Here is a 20,196-nt window from a genome sequence, read left to right as displayed (position 1 = left end):
ATTACATTTGTGAAAATTCGTTACCTAATTTTGCCCCAACTACCGGCGATGTGACGTCCACTTTATTCTCACGTTTTTCATCAAGAGGAAAAAATTTGTTTGTCGAATATACCGAAATGAGAATATTGTAGATTTTGTCGGAGAGGTCGAAGTTTTGGTCTTCGAGTTGTTCGAAAAGTGTTTCCGGTATCGTGATTGAAGCTTCTATCGTTTTTCCAGGAAGTTCGGTCGTGTCGCTGTTGCTGTTTGTTACACAATAGAAAAGACGTTCAGATTCTTTTTGGATGTCTGTATACCAAGTGCATTTCAGACTTGAGAAGCCGTTTCTTTTGACAGGGAATATTTCCGTCGCCATGTTGGACTGAAATCAAGAGAGAAAATGTCAAATTCTTTTTGTAAAAATCTGAAATACGAAAAAAAAAGAAAGAAAAAAAACAAAGTAGCAAACGCTAAAAAAATAAATGCTATATATACGATTTGACATTTTAAAAATCAACCTGACTCAAAGTTGTTCAACACAACAATGGCTTGAATAAGAGTTTTCTTCCAAAATAAAGCGATTTTTGGTATTTTTAAATCAATTTTGCCCGATTTTAATCCAGAATTAATCCTAAATTAATATATTTTATAAAAATAATTTCTGCAATACCAATTTTAGGGTGAAATAAACCAAGTTGTGATATGTTCAATCGATTTGGCTCAATTTTAAGCCTGAAATCAACCTGAATCAAAGTATTTCAACAATATAATAGCTTGAATAAGAGTTTTCTTCCAAAATAAAGCAATTTAACTATTTTCAAACTAATTTTGCTCGATTTTAGTACAGAATTCATTTAACGTATTTTATAAAAATAATTTCTTCAATCTCAATTTTGGGCTAAAATATAGCAATTTGTGATATTTTGAATCGATGTGGATCAATTTTAAGCCGAAAATTAATCTGAATCAAAGTATTTCAACAAAGTGATGGGTTTAAATAAGAGTTTTCTTCAAAAATAAAGCAATTTGAGCTATTTTTAATTTAATTTTGCACGATTGATTTTTTTTGCTATATTTTCAACAGAACATCCTAATTAATAAATCTTGCTTGCCAAGTAAGTCAAGATACAGGGATTTAGAACTCGTGCCCCAAAGAAAAATTCCATGTAAGGTCAGATACCACGAACATAAAAAGAATTTAAAAAAATTCTATCTATAAAAATTTAGAAATTATGAAAGTTTAAATTTTGCACTTTGACTCTATTTATTTCTGTTGGAAAAATAATTTTCTATATTTTTTGTGGCAGGTTACTAGAAGAGAAAACGAGGAAGCTGTATTCTAAATTGTAACTATGTTTAACGTTGTTTGTTGCTTTAATTGGTAAAATTTTTGTACCTTTACTAAATATTTATTAAAAAACATATACAAGATCATCACTAACATTAAATACACATAAAAATATCAAATGTCAAAAGATAAATGTCAAAATTTTTGATAGATAGAATTTTTAAAACATTTTTTCCATGTTCCCGGTATCTTACCTTACTTAGCATTGGGGCTCGAAGTCTGTAACACGCTGTATAGTTACTTTAACTGGTTTCTGTTATAATCACAAAAATTACATCAAAAAATGTGACCTTCTCATTTGTTTACTATTAAATTATAATACACTGAAAGATAAAATAGAACAATGCAAATCTTTGTTACATTTTTAATTCTAGACAATGATAAACGGCTTTCGTGTAGAGAAGAAAATAAACAAAAATCTGTTAAACAATTAGCCATGAAAGACTTACGATGTGTGTCTAAAACAGAGCAAAAAAAATTTTTTGATTCCTTCGATCAGGTTTTGTGCGACGTAGATGGTAAGTTGGTGTTTGCAAAAGTAAATTTTAAACAAAATTGCAGGTGTTTTATGGCATTTTCCGGAAAAAATTCCCGGAGCTGATTTGGGTCTGGCTTACCTAAAAAATCTCAAAAAGCAAATCATTTTTGTCTCAAATAAAACAACAAAATCGCAAAATGAGGTTTATAAAAATTTGAAATCGTTCGGATTTGATTTGAATCAACAAGACTTAATTATGCCCCAACTAGCCGTTATCTGGTATCTTGAAAAAATTAATTTTAACAAAAAAATATTTCTGCTTGGAATGACAAGTCTGAAAGTAGAACTGGAAGATGCTGGCTTTGAAATTGTCAAATCCGAGCCTGGGGTAATTCCAGAATCTGTTTCAAAATTTTTCGACTTTTCACTGGTCGACGATTGTAACATCGGTGCCGTTGTTTGTGACACTGATGTGAATTTGAATTACTTGCAATTACAGAAAGCAGGGACGTACTTAAAACGATCGGACACGCTTTTTATTACGACCAACGGAAGTAGAAATCTATATTCTGGCACGGAACGTGTCTTATTCGGTCCTGGATACTTCGATGAGATTTTGGAGAATTTCACGGGACGGAAAGCGTTGCGATTGGCTAAACCCAGTCTTCAATATAACGAGTTTATCAAGGAAAAGTTTCAGTTAAGGAACACTTCAAGAGTTTTATTTATTGGCGACTCGTATATTCATTTCTTGAAATAATAGTAGCATCATTTTTTTTATTATTTTCGTTTCCAGGATTGAGGATGATATGGCTTTTGCGAGTAATTGTGGTTATAAAAAACTACTAGTTTTGAGCGGAAATACTCATAAAAACCAGTTACTGAATTGGAAGTTTCCGGATAAATCTGGAATGGACTATTATGTGGATAGCCTAAAAGTCGTCCACGACATTTTGAGTGCAATTTATTAGTACACTATTTCAAATAAAAACAAAAATGAACTGATATGTATTTTTATTAAACATTTTCGATAGGATTGTTCATTTAGTTATTTTAAGTAAAAGAATCTTAATTATACCATGCACGTTTGTAAATTAGTATATTATTTAACGAACACCTAATGGTGGCTATAATTGAAAAAGATTTTAAGAGTTTATACACGAGTCAACGTCGAGTGTATAAAACATCCGAGTGAATTTCATATGATTTTATATTCCACTCTTAATATTGTAAGATTGAGCAATTGAGGGTATGTGTTTTCGATGGACTTCGAGCCGAACAGACGATGCAAGTTAAACACTTTATAGAATTGCAAGTTCCTGTCCGGTATCGAGAAGTCATCGACGAGTTAGTACGCCTTACGATAACATACGACTTACGATAAAGGGTGTTATAGTCGTCACCAGGAATATTTGGGATTGACGTATGCAAAGCTTTATTGAGGGTTAAGCAGCTTTGTGGTAGACCGTAATAATTTTTCACTGCTGGTGGTACTACCCAAAAGAGCCGTATTCAGGAATTTTCGTGGTAGGCTTTTAATTTATTACAGGCAAACATTTGGGAATTTATATATTAATTTAATATTAAAGTGATAATGTAGATTTGTAAAGAAACAATCTCAAAATATAGCTGAATATTAAAATTAATAATTTTTTTTTTTTGATGAAAGCCCAAAAACAAATTTCTGTCTCTTCGTACTCATCTCTTCGTACAAACCTTTGAAACGTGCCTGTCCTAGGAAATGCAAATTTGTTTATGGCATCTCTACCGCAAGCCCCATGAACCACCGTGGGGGGTAAGCGGCTTATTCTATAATGAGTCTCAAATATTGTTGGTAACGACTATAAGTGTGTACGGCTACCGACCACCCAACTATACACTGTATATAAAAAGGTACTGTAATAGCACAGGGCGACAAAAAAGTCATGTCGTGACAACTTGAAAAATTTCATATCATTTTGTTCGTCTCAGTGAGACAAATCAAATGCACTAAAAAAAAAATTTGAAAAAGTCCACACACTTTGAACTAAATATTTTTTTTCTAATTTAAATGATTTTAAAATACTTTAACTTTAAAAAATCATTATTCAATAACTATTAGAGCGATTTCCTTCAAATAAAGACCATTCTAAAGGGATGGCCTTGCCCTTTAGGATGATATGAAATTTGAAATTGATTATTGGCAAACTTTTCTTCGAACAGTGTTCGAAGAAGTTCGAAGTAAATCGAAATAATCTAAGAAAAACCCTACGAGTAATTTTTTTTTTCATCATTACCATCGTGTAGAGCATCTCTTTATTAGTTGTAATCCGAATTTTCAAAAGAATATACCGAGTAATTTTCAAGATATGATTTTTTGACGTTAAGGTTTGCTAATCAAGCATTGCTCCATATAGGAGAAATGCATGTTAATCTTACTTAAAATTGCATTTAATAAAAGTATTTGCTTTTGCTTAAAAATGGTCAACTGCACCTTCTTTGTTCGAGCTAGAATAAACAAAAACTGGTTGTTTACTTAAAACAAATAAAGATTACCTGCGTACTAATTAAAGCAAATAAAGAGTTTTTTTGTTGTAAAAAGGACCACTGATCATTGAGCAAAGAGGATCTAGAAGTTTAAGACACGCCTTAAATATAAGGGCAAATCTTTTTCAAATCAAATCACTTTGCATTCAGATTTCGACTTGTTCACTTTATTCTAGCTTTCTGAACTTTTTTTGAAAATGTTCTGAGCAAATGCTTACTCATCACTTTCGAGTGCAATGCAATAAGTCACCTGATTTATTTTGTTGGTACATTCTACGATTAGCTTCAGTTGTAGGTATTAGTTGTTGTGATAACAGTTGCACACGAAACAACTGACTTATTGCATTCAACATCAGTAGAAAGTGATGAGAAAGCATTTGCTGAGAACATTATCAAAAAAAAAGTTCAGAAAGCTAGAACAAAGTGAACAAGTTGGAATCTGAATGGAAAGTGATTTGATTTGAAAAAGATTTGCCCTTATATTTAAAGCTCAGATCCTCTTTGCTTAATGATCAATAGTCATTTTTACAACAAAAAACTCTTTATTTGCTTTAATTAGTACGCAGGTATTCTTTATTTGTTTTGAATAAACAAACAGTTTTTGTTTATTCTAATTAGAACAAAGAAGGTGCAATTGACCATTTTAACGTAAAAGAAGAGTCTGAAAACAAACACTTTTATAAAAATGCAAGTTTAAGTAAGATTAACATGCATTTCTCTTATATGGCGCAATACCTGAACAGCAAACCTTAACTTGACAAAAACAGAAAATCACATCTTAAAAACTATTCGGTATATTATTTTAAAAATTTGGATTCCTACTCATAAAAAGATGATCTATACGATGGTGACAAAGAGAAAAAAAATACTCGTAGGGTTTTTCTTAGATTACTTTGAAATTCTACGAACATTGTTCGAAGAAAAGTTTGCCAATATTCAATTTCAAATTGCATATCATTCTAAAGGGCAAGTCCATTCATTTAGAATGGTCTTTATTTGAAGAAAATCGGCCTAATAGTTATTGAGTAATGATTTCTTAAAGTTAAAGTATTTTAAATTCATTTAAATTAGAAAAAAATATTTAGTTCAAAGTGTGTGGACTTTTTGATTTTTTTTAGTGCATGAGATTTGTCTCACTGAGACCAACAAAATGATATAAAATTAGTCAAGTTGTCACGGCATGACTTTTTTTTTTCGCCCTGTGTAGGTGAATGTAGAGTAGCGTAGAACTTGTCGTTTCAATCACAACCCTTGACCCCTTAAATGCTTCAAACGAGAAGCTGGTGAAGCCCCCAAAATGTCCAGCAACCTTACAATATCAACTAAATTATGTGTCTATAGAAACGCATACACTATTATTATTATTTAATTTATTATTATGATACCGATAATCTTGCATCTCGTAATTATTCAGTAAAGGTACAAAAACTTTGACAATAAAAGCCACAAATAATGTTAAACATAGTAACAATTCAATAATTCCTCTTACAATAGCTTGCAGAAAAGAAAACATGTAAAAGCATTTTTCCCACAAAAATAAATAAAATCAAGGTGCAAAATTTAAGGCAGTGCCTCCGCTGCTGGCAACGGTACCAATTGACAGGAAATAATTTTTAGGTTTTGCCCCTAATTTCACTTTTTTTTTAATTTCACTAGTTGTATTTTTGATGTTTAAAATAGTTTCTTTAAACAATAGCAATAATAGTCGTAGTTTTTGAAAACTAACCCCAGAAATCATCAGCGATTAACCCTCTTTATTTCAGGAGATATGTGTAATTTGTGTTAGTATAACTAGTCCAAACATTCACAGAATGTCAATTAAATTATTTTTGTTTCTTCTAATCGCTGCTATCATCTCTTAAAATTTCTTCCTATTAAACTTACTCTATTATGTGTTTTCTGACATAAAATTGAATAGTTTATCAGAGGTATTAAAAAAGAACATTTCATGTAGCGTGACGGTATTGAATCCAAATTTTTAGATAACAAATCGCATATTCAACCACAGTCGTTTCAATTTCTTCATAAGAGCAATGTTAAAAATCCAGACGTAAGTATAAGTTGCCCTTACGAGTACAAACTCCACCAGCGTGTAGAATTTTTTCTGCTCTATCGAATGGAGCTTGTTTGAACTTCGTATTTCAATTAGGAGCTCAGATATTGATAATTGTTAATAACAATTGTCAATTGTTTATAAAGTATTTATTAAGGTAACTATTTTTGCAATATCACGAACATTACGTGTGTATCCAAAATTTTAGCTTGTTCGGAAAAAAGGGGCTGTTGCTTTGATTCGCAAAAAGCAGATAACAAAGTAAGTGAAATAACAAACAAGCATAACAAGGGCTTTTAGTTGACAAATTCTCCGTTGGCAACAATGACTTGATAGTTCGTTTCTTAGTAACGCTAACCCGGCAAATTTCGAGTCTTCGAGGGCCGTTTTCGCCCAAATGAAGGTAATTAGAATCGACAAAAATATCGATAAGATAGCCCTTTTCGAGCAATACAAGCTCCTTCAATCAGATTTTGATTTCTGTTACTCCTGCAGTCCGAAAAAAACTAATTTTCCATGTTAATTTCCTATATCCAAGCCTGCCTAAACTATGATTTCTTAATCTGACAAAAAATTTCGTTTTATGTTTTTGAAATATTACAACAAAATACTTACTTGAGAAATGATGTCTAAAATTTAAGTTATCTAGTTGTTGCATTAAGGGGACGATGTAGCTAAATAAATTTCTCAGATTCGGAATCATATACAAAAAAATGAACACGATCGTATTCATAGTGCCTTAGCTGAAAAATACCCTGTGCCATCCTTGAACTATTCGCACAACATTTATTAGTTATCTCTTCATATTACCAAAGATTATCTCCTCTCGTTATTAACATCAACAAGTGCATAACCTTGACATAACAAAATTAACATAAAATATTGAGAACTAGTCAAATTCTAACAGAACTGCAGTGAGTGGTAAATACAATTGGTGTGCAAATTTTGTTTCAAATAAGTAACACAGTTTTTTAATAGTCATTTATGATTTAAGTGTGTTATATTACAAATAAGTCACACTAGAAAAGGTTTACCCTAAGAGCACGTAGGGCAAATGGCGTGCTTTTCTTAAGTGACTCATTTGTAATAATAACAACGAGTGCCATACAAAACTTTATCCAACACCTCTTAATTACTATTTCAAATGATTAAAAAAATAATATGTCATGTTCAAATTATTATCTGTTCAATATTAAAAATAATGCAAAGTAAGTGAACGAAATATCCTGTGTTAAGAAGCACTTTCAATGTAAATGATGATATAATTAAACCTGTTTGTTTAAATATCATGAAGTTATACAATACCTTATTCGTTTAAAATCACCACAGTTTTTGTCCAATTATTTAAAAGATGTAGGATAATGTTTATGTATAAAAGGAATAATAGTTATTTATTCGACGAGTTTGAGTGTAAATCGGACGCTTTATTTGACCGAGTGGATTTTTAAACCACGAGTGTAACGAGTGGTTTACCATCCACGAGGTGGAATAAAGCGTCCGATTTACAGTCAAACGAGTTGAATACAACATTTTATTCTTCGAATTAGAGTCAACAAGGCTTAAACTTGCTTTAAATCTGTTAAAAATAATTTGACGTTTCGTATTGAGAAATGCCAAACAGTTGTCAAAACTTCCTTACACGGGAGAAAAACCGTAAATTTTGAGAGTGTCGAAGAATAAAAACTATTTTTATTAATCTCGAGAATATAGATAACGGCAGAACCAACCATCATTCGATGGATTAAGATGTTTTTTCCAGAGATGCATTTATATCGATAATTCCTTTCAACAGACTAAATTAATAATAACATAAGAAAATCATAAAATTGTCAAAAATGTCAAATAATTTGTCAAAATCACCGCCTCCCTTAATGAAATGTATCAATATCCCGCCTGGGCATTTCGTAAAAAATGCATTGGAGCAGTGATTCCGATTTTTTCTTAGTTACGGGGGTTACTAAGGAAAAACTGAATGATTTTTAATTATTAACGAAAAATAACGCTATTAATAAATGCTGGGAAGGAAGGATACAACAAAACAAGATACGTCAGGGAGAATTGATATTATGAGGTTGAACCCTTTAAGCTAAAAAACTGGATATGTCAAAAAAATTTCCCCAGATTAGGGCGCCATACGGGAATCAGTTGAACTCATAAAATGCCCAGGCGAGAAAAAGATTATTTCTATGGCGATGGTCAAAATATTCAGTTCACTATTCAACTAGGTAAAAATCGGTATTAAGAAGTTTGTTTATATCAAAAAAACACTAAATTACAGTTTACAGTATATATTATATATGTAATTAATTTTTTTCCCGAGGGTATAAATTACTAAACAATTAATCAAAAACTACGGAATAAAGCATCGCTTTAATTCCTGTTGGAAGGAAAATAAGTTTATTGTACAAATATTTTTATGAAATAAATCGAATAAAATAATTTTATAAAGCAATAGATAAGCCTTTACTCTCTATGGTTTTTTCAGCAATATATTGGACTTATATATGAATTAAACCACCAAAAATAATCACAAGAATTTAATTAAAATTATTTTTTTTTTACCATAGTAACCAATTATATTTTTTAGTCCGCAAAAACTGTCCGGAAAAGACTCCTTTTTGGGGACTTAAATGAGTCCCTAAAAGAGCAGTTTTCGGGAGCGTATACAAGAAATATATATTTTTATTATCCATTAATGTAAAATTATGGGAAAATACAATCTTTTTTTATTTATTTTCTTCAAATTTATATAATTTTTTAAAGTTTAAAAAGAAAAAGTGATATGGCGGGTTCAGAAGATAATCAGTATAAATCAATCATGTTAAAAATAAGATAGTTAAGCATTGGAAAAAAAACTTTGTATATAAAAAGCTTGCAAAGGCGCAAAACAAAATCTTTATTGAAAGAAAAGTGATAATACTTTAAAGTTGCACAGCCAAATGAAAGATTTGTCATCTAAACCACGTAAATAATTTTGAGAAAAATTGTGACTTAAGACTGATTGGCTTCTGAGCCCTCCATATACTACTTATTGATGTCCTTAATTTTTTATTTGCTTGTGCAAGTTTAAATTTTTTGATCCTTTTTAAAATTCATCTCAGTTTAAAAAACTTAGAGCAAATATTAATATTTATATTTATACTGAAGCCACGATTACTTATTATTTGCCCCGCCTAATTGGTTTTCTTAGAAACCAATGAAAAATGTTTGAACTGAGAAATTTTATAAATTTTCAATTTTTTACATTCAGACAGTTTTATAAAATCTTTTGGAAGATTTAATTATAAATTTGAGGGAAAGTAATGATACCAGTGATTTTGGTATTAATTTTGAAGATTTGGAATTTTCGATTTGATTTTAATTTTGTTTGTTGTACACATTAAATTAGACTTTAACTGTGATTGGTTATTCTACTTATGTTATTTTACAAGAAACCTATACAGGGTGGTTCCGTTTTAATCGGAGAAAATTCGGAGTAGTAAGAACACGTGCACATAATGTGGGTTTGTCCTATAAACAAACAATTGTTCAAAAAAGCTTCCTTATCAGAGATAAATGGCACCTAAATTTGCAATTTGTTCTCATCTTTTTTTAATAGCTACTAAACGGAGAGAGCTACAAGCTCCAAATGTTGCAAACACAACTAAATGAGTGACGACTATTGTTTTGTATTATTTTCTTTTAAAAAAAATCAGTGGCGTAACACAAAAAAATCCGGGTAGGCAAAAAATTGTATGACCCCCCGACATACCGATTGCGCCAACATTTGAAATTTGTTCCCACTTTTTTTTAATATCTCCTAAACGTAGAGAGCTAGAAGCTTGCAAGCACATTAGATAAGTGATGACTACCTGATGACTATTATTTTGTACTTATTTCGGTGCAATCGGTAAATCGGGTGACATATTTTGGAGGTCACACAACTTTTTGCCTACCCGGATTTTTTTGTGTTACGCTACTAATTAAATTTGAAGTTGTTTTTTTAACAAAATAATCCAAACCAATAGTCATCAGTTCATCACTCATCTAGTGTGCTTACAAAATTGGAGCTCGTAGCTCCCTCAGTTTAGGAGATATTATGAAAAGATGAGAAAAAATTTCAAATTTTGGTGCCATTTATTTCTGATAAGGAAGCGTTTTTGAATAATTGTTTATAGGACAAACCAATATTATTTCACATGTTCTAACCATTCCTGAATTTTGCCTATTACATTCTGTACAAACAAACAACTGCATCGATTTCCAAAATGTCGTCATTCTAGAACGAATTGGAACTTCTCATTATGAAACAATCGACTCCAGAGGGCTTTTATGTTCAGTAAATATTTTTTGTTGGAACACTGTATGCTAGAAGAATTTGGTAACGGACTCTGGTGGAGAGTTAGTGCGTTCGGTTACAAAAATTAACATTGCGTGAACTATACAATATCTTATAATTATATAGGGTTATTCATAAATATGAAGCAATATTTGAACCTCAAAAGTGACCTATAAAATGATGTTAATTTTTACAACAACTCATGTTCTATCTCTACTGATAAGAATTTTACAGCCCTTGGAATTTGGGTATGGAAATTATTTATTTTTTTTTTTGTAATAACTTTGGAACCATTTAACCCAATATTATAAAATTTGGAATAGTTACTTATGAGAAAATAGCTTTTAAAGTGGTAATTACGAAAACCGGATACATCTACTCAATTTCCGGTTACAGCAGTTGCAGGTCACATTTTCTGTTTTTCAATTTTTTTGGCTTTTTAACACTAATTTTTTATTGCTTAGATCGACAGAGTAACCAACTTAGTACTACACGTTCTCTCAAGTAACTATTCCAAATTTTATATTTGGTCAAATGGTTCCAGTTATTACAAAAAAAAACAAATTTTCATACCCACATTCCGAGGGCTGTAAAATTCTTATCAGTAGAGATAGGACACGCGTTTTTATAAAAATTAACATCATTTTGTAGGTCGTTTTTGAAGTTCAAATATTGCTTCATATTTATGAATAACCCTGTATATTTAATCTTTCGTAATAGTTATACACACTTGTTACTAATAAAGTTTTATTTTCTTAGTCTTTTCACCTCAAAATGGACTTACTTCCTGTGACTGTCGACGAAAGAGCTCAAATTTTGAAACTCTACGACGTCAATGATGTGCGATTAAAAGAAGACATTGAAATAATTAAAACTTGGAAGTCCAAACAACCCCATCTTCAGGGAGATTTAAGCGGTTAGTACTGTCCTGCTCTTCTCATCAATACCCTAATAATTACTTACACACAGATGATTTTCTTGAGAAATTGTTGATTAAAAATAAATTTAGTGTCGAAAGGTGTAAAGAAAAATTAGAAAATTATTATACACTTCGTGGGACAAATAAAGATTTGTTGGAAGGTTTTGAGAAAATTATACCGTCAAAAGAAGCACTGTAAGTAAAATGATATTACAGATTAAAAATAACAAAAAAAATCTTTTATTTTAGAATTTTTTTGCCACTTCATAAACTAACGCCAAATTATGAACGTGTCGTCATCATGAAATTAATAATCGTAGATCCAAAGGTCTACGACATACTTTCAGGTTTTAAATTTGCACTTGCCGTTAATGAAATGATGTTACGGCACGATTGCAGTTTAGGGGTTCGATTTATTATGGATTACACAGGTTTTACTTTAAAACATTTAGCGAAATGGAATCCAATACTTATGTTAAGATGTTATAATCTGGCTGAAGTAAGTTCTAATTAGAAAAAAAAAACATACTTTATTTTTTAATTTTAGAAAGCTTATTCTCTGCGAATTTTGGGAATGGAATTCATTAATTATCCAACGTTTATTAACAAAGTTTTCGCAATGTTGAAAATGTTTCTACGACCTAAAATTTACGACAGAGTATTAATATAGTATTACTTAAAATGTTTAATTTTTTACTTGATTTATTTTAGATAAGATTGCACGAAAATTTAGAATCTTTATACAAGGTAATCCCCAAAGAATGTTTGCCGGCTGATTATGGAGGTACTAATAGTAAAATGTGTGATTTGTTAGAAAAATGGGACAAAGAAGTAGAAAAACAACAAAAATTTTTACTACATTGTGCAAACACTGTTGCAAATGAAGATTTACGTCCACCAGAATCACAAGAGAATGATTTATTTGGAACGGGTGGTACATTCAAAAAACTCTTCCTAGACTAAATATTAGTTTTTTTAAAATATCATAAAAATTATATAATATAATCAGGGGCGGACTGGCCAGGGGTGCCGGTGCCATAGCACCCCGGGCCCTCGAGACTTACGGGCCCCCAATTATGGTAGACTTATTATGTCAAGAGCGCATTGAAATAATATCAATAATTTTAAATTTGTAAATAAACTTTCCACAATGCACTAAAAGGTTATAATTTGATATTGCATAGAGCTAACGCGTTTTTCGCAGAAGCTAAGTATGTTTAGTTTGAAGGAATTAAAAAATTACCATCATAACAATGAACTACAACTATAACAAACTATAATTTCTATAATTTCAATGATTTTAGCTCAATTTTGTTTATAAGGTCTTACACGCATGTAAGAAAAATTCCGCGTGAATTTATACAAGTGATCAAAAATTTGTGTCATAATTTTAATCACGAATACTCCTCTACAAATGAACATAGATAGCACAGTATTTATTAATCCAACTCATCAAGCAATAGAAAAATTTTTTATATAATTTTATAATCATCAAGAAATAAACAAATGTTCCTTTAGATTTAATTAAATTTACATTATATATAACAGCATTGACAGCGATGTCATTCGTAGTGGATTGTTTCCAAGGTACGCTCAAAATTTATAAATTCTGATTTTGCAGCGCGGTGTAGGATTTAGTTTAAACTCGAATAACTCGAGAACGGTACATTTTGGCGATATGAAACTACCTTTTTTATAAATAAAATGGTTGGACTGTATCAAAAACAGAAATTAATAAGCCGAAGAAAAGTTATGATCCCAAAACTGGGAGAACCCATTGCTACCGGAAATGTATAGCTTCTACAAGACTTCCGTTTACACCAAATCAAAGAGTGTCTTTTTGTCCTTTAACATGAAAAATTTAACAATAATCGGATAAACGGTAACAAAAATATTTCCGGAAAATCATTTTTTCATACCGATTTTTGGAAAGTTGTAATTTTTTTGAGCTATAAACACTGTACTATCTATTCTCAATTGTAGAGGGGTATTCGTAATTAAAATTATGCCACACATTTTGTAATCAACCGATATGAAATATTGTTTTTACTTAATTTAATTTAATTTTAATTTTTTTTTTAATTATTAGTGGGCATAAATAATGGAAAAATCTCAATATAAGTATAAATTTGGTGCACAGAAACGAAAAGAAAAACAAAAATTAAAATTACAAGCAGCCTCTGAAGACGTTCATCTAAAAACTTTATTTTCATTTATTAAACCATCATGATTTCAACTGACGTCACAATCTCAATAGAGAAAACAAACTCCTTCAAAAAAAATTACTACATTAAGTGACAAGTAGTTTTTATGCATATTTTTATTGTATTGTATATTGAGCCCTCATTTCAACTTAGCACTCCATATAAAAATTTGCCAGTCTGCCCCTGAATATAATATAAATAATCTTAGCTCTTTTGTTTCCGATGTTGTAGGATTTATGTAAATTATTTTTGAATTTGCTAGTTTGTTAAATGTTTCGTAGACCATAAGATACAAGTTGGTATTTTTTTTCGGATTCAATGTTGTAATATCTGCCGTTTCCGTTAACTAAATTCAACATGATCTGAAAACTGAACCTTAACTCAAAATCTAATCTTTGAAGAGAAATATTTCTTGAAAAAAGGCTAATTTTTTTTCTTTAACCGTATATGCAGCGTTTTCAAAAAAAAGTTAAAAACATGACGCGAAGCAAAAATTTCTGTTCTGTTCATTATTTATAAATCATAGTTTTCAGCAAAAATTTTTGCTCTATCTACATTTCTTACTGTGAAATATTTAATATTCCATCTGTCTGTAATCTTTTTGTTTATATTGTCACACATCTTCATTTAAATAATAGTGCATTATATTATAAGTGATAGAAATGCATCATTATATGCGAGTGAGAATTTTGACACTTCTCACGAATTTCATAATGGCATTTCGATCACGTGTGATATACGTTTTAACTTACAGGTACAAAAAATAAAGTTTCATTCAAGTAAAATATTCACCTATAAAAATAAAATAGTAAATATAATATAATAGTCAAATTTACTCACTTGTGAGTACTTTATCTCACTTGTGAATAATATTTGATTTCTATCACCGAAAACAATGGTTTATACTAATATCGTTTTGCTAAGACCTACTAAAAATTTTATTACTTTTACGTTAAATGCGGTATTGTTAAGAGTAAACCAAAGGGTAAACATATCATAAATAAGTGGAACCCACCCAGACCAAGAAACGAAGGCAACAGGTCAGTTTTTACCAGGGTCGGATTATTTACTTTTTTCTTGTCTGAAATTCTGTAATCTAATCACTGAATCTAAAAAAATACATTCTGCTTTTGCATGAGTTTTTCTAATGAACGCACATCGCAGCTTACATAAAATATTTTAATATTTTGTTGTTATTTGATGTAATTGTTATTGAAGTCAACTAAATATTTTAAGAAATTTGAAAAGGCCAGGTGGTTAATGACAAGTTATTATTAAAATGGGGCAGGTAACTTTCTGGGAATTTTAGGAAAAACAAACACTCTTAAGGCTCTAGGGTACCGAATGAACTGTTCAGATTTGGTGAACTGTAAGTTGCATACTCTATTTAGACTTTTATTCTGTGGCAGCTGTCAACCATCCGACCTTCTCTACCTGGTGCCTGGTCCCTTTAGTCATAAAATGGAAATAAAGTAAACAAACAGAATTTCACCATCGATGAGTTTCTTTTATTTCAGAGATTCAGATTCTAGCTCAGTAGAAAGAAAAGTTCATTTTTCTCTTGATTTTGGACTTTGGAATAATTTTTTGACAATAATGTCACTTTGACAAATGAGTTTTCGCAAGTAAAGTGGTGGGTTTTGCTAAATTTTAGGGTGGTGGTAGGGACTTATATATTGAAAACATACAATTTTATAACTTGTTTACTTTTTGATTCTTTGCAGTTTGCTAGTGGCACTCTTCCACCGCAGTGCTTTGAAATTTTCTTATCACTTGTTGTTGAAAACGTTGTATTGAAATTATGGGTAATAATTCTAAACAATTTCTTTCAAAAAAAAAAAAAAAAGTCGAAAATGATGCGTAATTATTGGAAAAAACAACGAAAAGGTTCTAAAACTGATCTTCCAAGTAAATCAAGTCTTGCAGAATGTAGTTTTCAGTCAATTGAATCGAGTTCCGATGACGATGAAGTGTTTATTATTGACAAAGAAACTAGTCAAGAACAAAATTTTGTTCCAAGTGGTCGAAGGATTCTTGACATGGCATTTATTTTTGGAATTAAAAAACATAAAACCTAACATTTTTTCTAGGTGCTGGTTATTCTCAACTAACAGAATTTTGCGCAGCTTTGAACATTCCACAACTGGAAATGCAAAATGCATGTCTACAAAAAAATTCGTATTTCATTCAAAAAATTGAATGCCGATATCATATACTACGAAATTTTTGTACCAAAATTAGAGAAATCGCTAAAACTCTCCGATCCGACATAAATATAAAAACATTCTTGCGCAACAATTACTTGAAATTTAGAACAGCAATTGTTTCAGCTATAAAATACAGAAAAAACGAAAGCTGTACAATTCATCAAAAAACAGAAAACTTGAAAAATGATATTTTAAATGGACCCGCACATATTTTTGGTGATCATTCAAATTGCGCTTCGTATGTCTGTAAAACAGTTGGTCAAATAATAAATGCAGTTGCATATTCTGATTTTTTAAATAGTTCTTTGTTTGAATTGTTCATGCGGGCATTAAAAAGAGTTGCAAATTTATCTTCAAGTCTTTTGTACGATGTCGATAATAATTCCACTGAAACCCAACCTGCGAAATTAAATAAAAGAAAAATTCGTATTCATAGTGCAGATTCTGATTATGGTGCGACTGATGGATGACATAATAGATATGCCAATGGAAACATATGACAAAATAAAAAGTGAGTTTTTGAATGATTTGGCTGCTTACAATATTTTAAAAATCCCTATTGAAACAATTGGTCAACGTAATAATGAGCAGTGGGCTAAAGAAAGAAATAACAGATTAACAGCTAGTAATTTTGGAAGAATTATAAATATGAAATGTAAAACCAATACAGCAAGTACTGTAAAAAATATCTTATATAGTGTAGGTGTGTCTAAATTTAAAAAATTGCCTGAACCTCTACAATGGGGTATTGATAATGAAGAAAAAGCAAAGGAAAAGTTTAAGCAAATCACAGGTTTCAAGGTGGACTCATGCGGAATTTTTGTTGATGAAGAAAAAACATTTTTAGGTGCAACACCAGATGGATTAGTCGGTTAAAATGCTATTGTTGAAATTAAATGTCCATTTAGCGCGAGAAACACCGATATTAAAACTGCCATAGAACGAAATAATACACATAACACAATAACGAAAAACATAATATGTGTCTCACCACAAATACCTAGAATCTTTTTTAACACAAAATTAATTTGACTAATTAGAGCTGTCCGTAAATATCAACTCATATAATAATCCCTAAGCAAAAACCGTCCTCAGTAAAATTAATATAAATATTATATTTTAATTTTTTATTTTTCAGGTTTACGTATTGGTCTTAGTGCCTTTATATTAAACCTATCTATTTTTTTAATTTATTTTTAAATAGATGAATAATAAAAAAAATGAAGTTTTGAAATGAACTAACAATTCTCTTATTGAGGGGTGCAAATGAATATCTTTGCTTTGAACAAACGCAATAAAACCATCATGTTGTGGGTTACACCTTGCGGTGCGGCCCGGCCTGTCATAAATTATGCTCCAGGTACAGAAAATCGTGTATTATTGGTTGCCTACTTTCAATTTAATTTTTGCTTTATATCAAAGAATCAAGAACAGTTATCAAATTCGCATTATATCAGGGCACTGAATTTTTAAATTACCTATAAACTGTTTTTTTTTTAATTCAATACGGTATACCGTTATCAAAAAATCTTAATAATTAAAATTTTCACATGTTATTCAATAAAAAAATATCTATTAACTTATTTAAAGCGGGAATATTTCCCTGATCTCCATTTACCTTTAAAGAAACACTACAAACATCAAGAAACTCTTCAAGTCTAAATTTGCGGCTAAAAACAATGAAATAAATTTACATGTAATAGGTATACGCCAGCTTTCAGGGGGTCTGGAGCCTTAAGCAGGTAATTTTGCAAAACTTTAAAACTTTCCTTTCATTTTGTTTTGAGCTTTCGTGAGTGACTGACTATTTATTTTCGTCTTAGCTTTCGTAAGGGACTGTTTCTTTGCAAAATTTGTTGAAATATTTGAAATGGCTATGTGGCGTCCCGTGGATTTTGACAACATCGAATCATCAGAATTGGTGGAAGAAAATGAGGACATTGTAATGATTAGTTCCGCATCAGATGAAGAAGGTCCCTCTAATTGAAAAAGTTATACTTATGTAGCCAAGGAACTTATTGTTAATTGCCATACAACTTTATTTTCAGAAATCATCCATATCCGGTAAAAAGAACGGCTGAACTATTAAAGATTTCACCTGAAACAGTAAAAGGTATCATAAAGCGAGGACTGTGCGAAAATGTGGTGATTTAAAAAAAAAATTGGGAGAGTGACAGAGTCAATGAAAGCATCGATGGTTACAAAAATATATGAGTCTTACTCTAAAAATTTTGTTCCAACGGTGAAATATTTAATCGAACAATTGGAAGAAGATGGCATTGATATTCCATATAAAACGACTCAATTAAGGTAACTAAGTAATTTTATTAATGAATTTTGGTGATTTAAGGCCGCTAACTTTAAAACAATCTTCGATTGTCAGCATTACATTATGTGTAAATTCCATCAACAACCACGAAAAAAGCGGATATCATTCAGTTTTTGCAAAGACATGATGTTAACATCCCTGAAGAAGCAAAAACCAAGAAAGAGTAGTTGCTTTTAGTGAAAAAGCAAAATTTTCCAAGGAAGTATGCTGTTGATGAAATAGCAAAAGCTAATGGATTTGAAATTTTGCGGCTTCCTCCATATTTTTGTATTTTTAACCCGATAGAAATTATTGTTTTCTAAAGTTAAATTTTATGTAGTTTTCCAAAAATTCATAATATAATTCAAGAATGAGATTAAGTTTGGATGTATTTTGTATATTCTTAAAATTTCAATTAACCAAGAGTGAGGAACAGAGTTGCTTTTTAATAATCTATAAAAGCAGCATGGATATTTCTATTATGTTTTCTTGCTTGTTCCATTACCACAGTGTCCATAATAAGTTGTTCCTTACATCCAAATGATCCTTTAATACATCCTTTTTGTTCCTCATTAATTATATTGTTTTCTAGACAGTGATTATAGATTAGTTCAGATATGCAAGATGTCATTATCTTATAAATTGTTGAAAGACACGTAATGGGTCTATATTTAGATGAATTTTTAGTCTCTGAATCTTTTGGTTTTAAATAAGTAATCCCATGTGTTAAAAATTCTGGAAAATGTTGTGGATTTATAATAAAATTATTAAAATGCCACAAAAGTAATGAATGTACACATGTAAATTTTTTAACCAAAAATTGTGAATTTTGTCAGTTCCTGGAGATTTCCAATTATGTGATTTATTTATCATTTTTATTAAAATTTCATTTGTAATCTGAAAAGATGGCATGTCATTTTTTGTTGAAACTTCTGTTTTAATAAGATTTAACCAAGATGATGACATGTTAAAATCTTTTTTCTCAGACCAAATGTTTTTCCAAAATTGGGTTAAATTATCTTGATTGGGTAGACCATTGTTTAATGATTCTTCATTATTTAAATTACGATAAAAAAAATTTCATTGTTTAAGAATTGTGAATTTTGTATTTTCCTAAGGTGAGATTGTTTATATGTTTTCAATCTTTTAGAATAAAAATATAATTTTTGTATCTTTGATTTGTAAAAGTGTTGAATTATACTCTGAATAAGTGTTGCAGTGTATCTTGTTTTTCTTAATAATTAGCTCTATGCATTGGTTTATGTGTTGTGTATTTATACCTTTCAGGTATTGTGTTATTTGACCTAAATCTTTCCTAATTGAATTTATTTTTTTATTAAGTCTAATTTCTCATTGTGGTGTTTTATTTATGTTTGTGTTTTTAGAATGTCTATAAAATTCTTTAGAATTATTAATTCTAATAGCAGCTACTGCTGCACAATAAATTAGTGTATGAAGAGTTATGAATGAAAGGCAGGTTGTTAGATATTTTGGAAGTATGTGGTTGTTAATAATTTCGACTATTATTATTATTATTATTATTATTATAAAAAAAAAAATTTGGGCATTGACCATTTTCCACGTGGCCAAGGAGGCTGATCATTAGGGATAGTGTTACTATCAACTAATGATATGAGTCCAGTAATTGTACGTGCAGGCACGACATTTATTTATTTATTTATTTATTTTTTTTTTCGTTTAAATTTGGCTGGAACCAGAGCCCCCAGTCTCCGACAACTGAAGGGTAATTCCAGTCGGGTTAATCCATACCCTAGAACCTGCTCCATACGACCGCATGGTAAGCAAATCCTAGGTCCACAAATCGTGTGCCCTGAGCAGACGCAATGAGCCGAGGA

At 30.4% G+C, this 20,196-nt stretch overlaps 3 protein-coding genes and 1 long non-coding RNA gene across 7 annotated transcripts in view; 3 read left to right on the top strand and 1 right to left on the bottom strand.

The window, feature by feature from the left end:
* Positions 1–20,196, bottom strand: part of LOC123010093 (adhesion G protein-coupled receptor A3) — a 37,887-nt gene that overhangs the window by 2,846 nt on the left and 14,845 nt on the right. Inside the window, exon 6 of the mRNA XM_044406771.1 lies at positions 25–361. Within this exon, the coding sequence (XP_044262706.1) occupies positions 25–361 (337 nt within the window). The remainder of the gene's footprint in view (positions 1–24; positions 362–20,196) is intronic.
* Positions 1–20,196, top strand: part of LOC123010094 (alpha-tocopherol transfer protein-like) — a 38,842-nt gene that overhangs the window by 11,362 nt on the left and 7,284 nt on the right. Inside the window, exons 3-8 of one of the 4 annotated variants that reach the window (XM_044406777.1) lie at positions 11,462–11,618; positions 11,672–11,816; positions 11,871–12,120; positions 12,169–12,279; positions 12,333–12,368; positions 12,436–12,533. In XM_044406777.1, the coding sequence (XP_044262712.1) occupies positions 11,477–11,618; positions 11,672–11,816; positions 11,871–12,120; positions 12,169–12,279; positions 12,333–12,368; positions 12,436–12,456 (705 nt within the window). In that variant the 5' untranslated portion in view covers positions 11,462–11,476 and the 3' untranslated portion in view covers positions 12,457–12,533. Of the gene's footprint in view, positions 1–7,288; positions 7,343–11,461; positions 11,619–11,671; positions 11,817–11,870; positions 12,121–12,168; positions 12,280–12,332; positions 12,560–20,196 lie in introns of those variants that run through there. The other 3 variants (XM_044406776.1, XM_044406775.1, XM_044406774.1) reach the window with 3 other exon arrangements.
* On the top strand, positions 1,695–2,810 carry LOC123010097 (4-nitrophenylphosphatase-like). Its single transcript, XM_044406781.1, has 3 exons — positions 1,695–1,845; positions 1,889–2,543; positions 2,602–2,810. The coding sequence occupies exons 1-3, from the start codon at positions 1,764–1,766 to the stop codon at positions 2,774–2,776; spliced, it is 912 nt and encodes a 303-aa protein (XP_044262716.1). The 5' UTR covers positions 1,695–1,763; the 3' UTR covers positions 2,777–2,810.
* On the top strand, positions 14,406–19,547 carry LOC123010098. The gene is made up of 2 exons (XR_006413077.1): positions 14,406–18,034; positions 18,081–19,547. It is a non-coding gene; the product is annotated as an uncharacterized LOC123010098 (long non-coding RNA).

This window comes from Tribolium madens, unplaced genomic scaffold (genome assembly GCF_015345945.1).
Source record: "Tribolium madens isolate multiple individuals breed KSU strain unplaced genomic scaffold, Tmad_KSU_1.1 Scaffold_7;HRSCAF=85;Tcas5.2_LG10, whole genome shotgun sequence".
NCBI classification, from domain to species: domain Eukaryota; kingdom Metazoa; phylum Arthropoda; class Insecta; order Coleoptera; family Tenebrionidae; genus Tribolium; species Tribolium madens.
This window is presented reverse-complemented; position numbering and strand designations above follow the sequence as displayed.

Bases quoted from the DNA above. Each gene is read 5' to 3' on its own strand.
- LOC123010097 (XM_044406781.1), top strand. From the start codon at position 1,764: ATGAAAGACTTACGATGTGTGTCTAAAACAGAGCAAAAAAAATTTTTT. The intron at 1,846-1,888 runs GTAAGTTGGTGT...ACAAAATTGCAG, and splicing joins GGTTTTGTGCGACGTAGATG to GTGTTTTATGGCATTTTCCG. The intron at 2,544-2,601 runs GTATATTCATTT...TTTCGTTTCCAG, and splicing joins GTTTTATTTATTGGCGACTC to GATTGAGGATGATATGGCTT.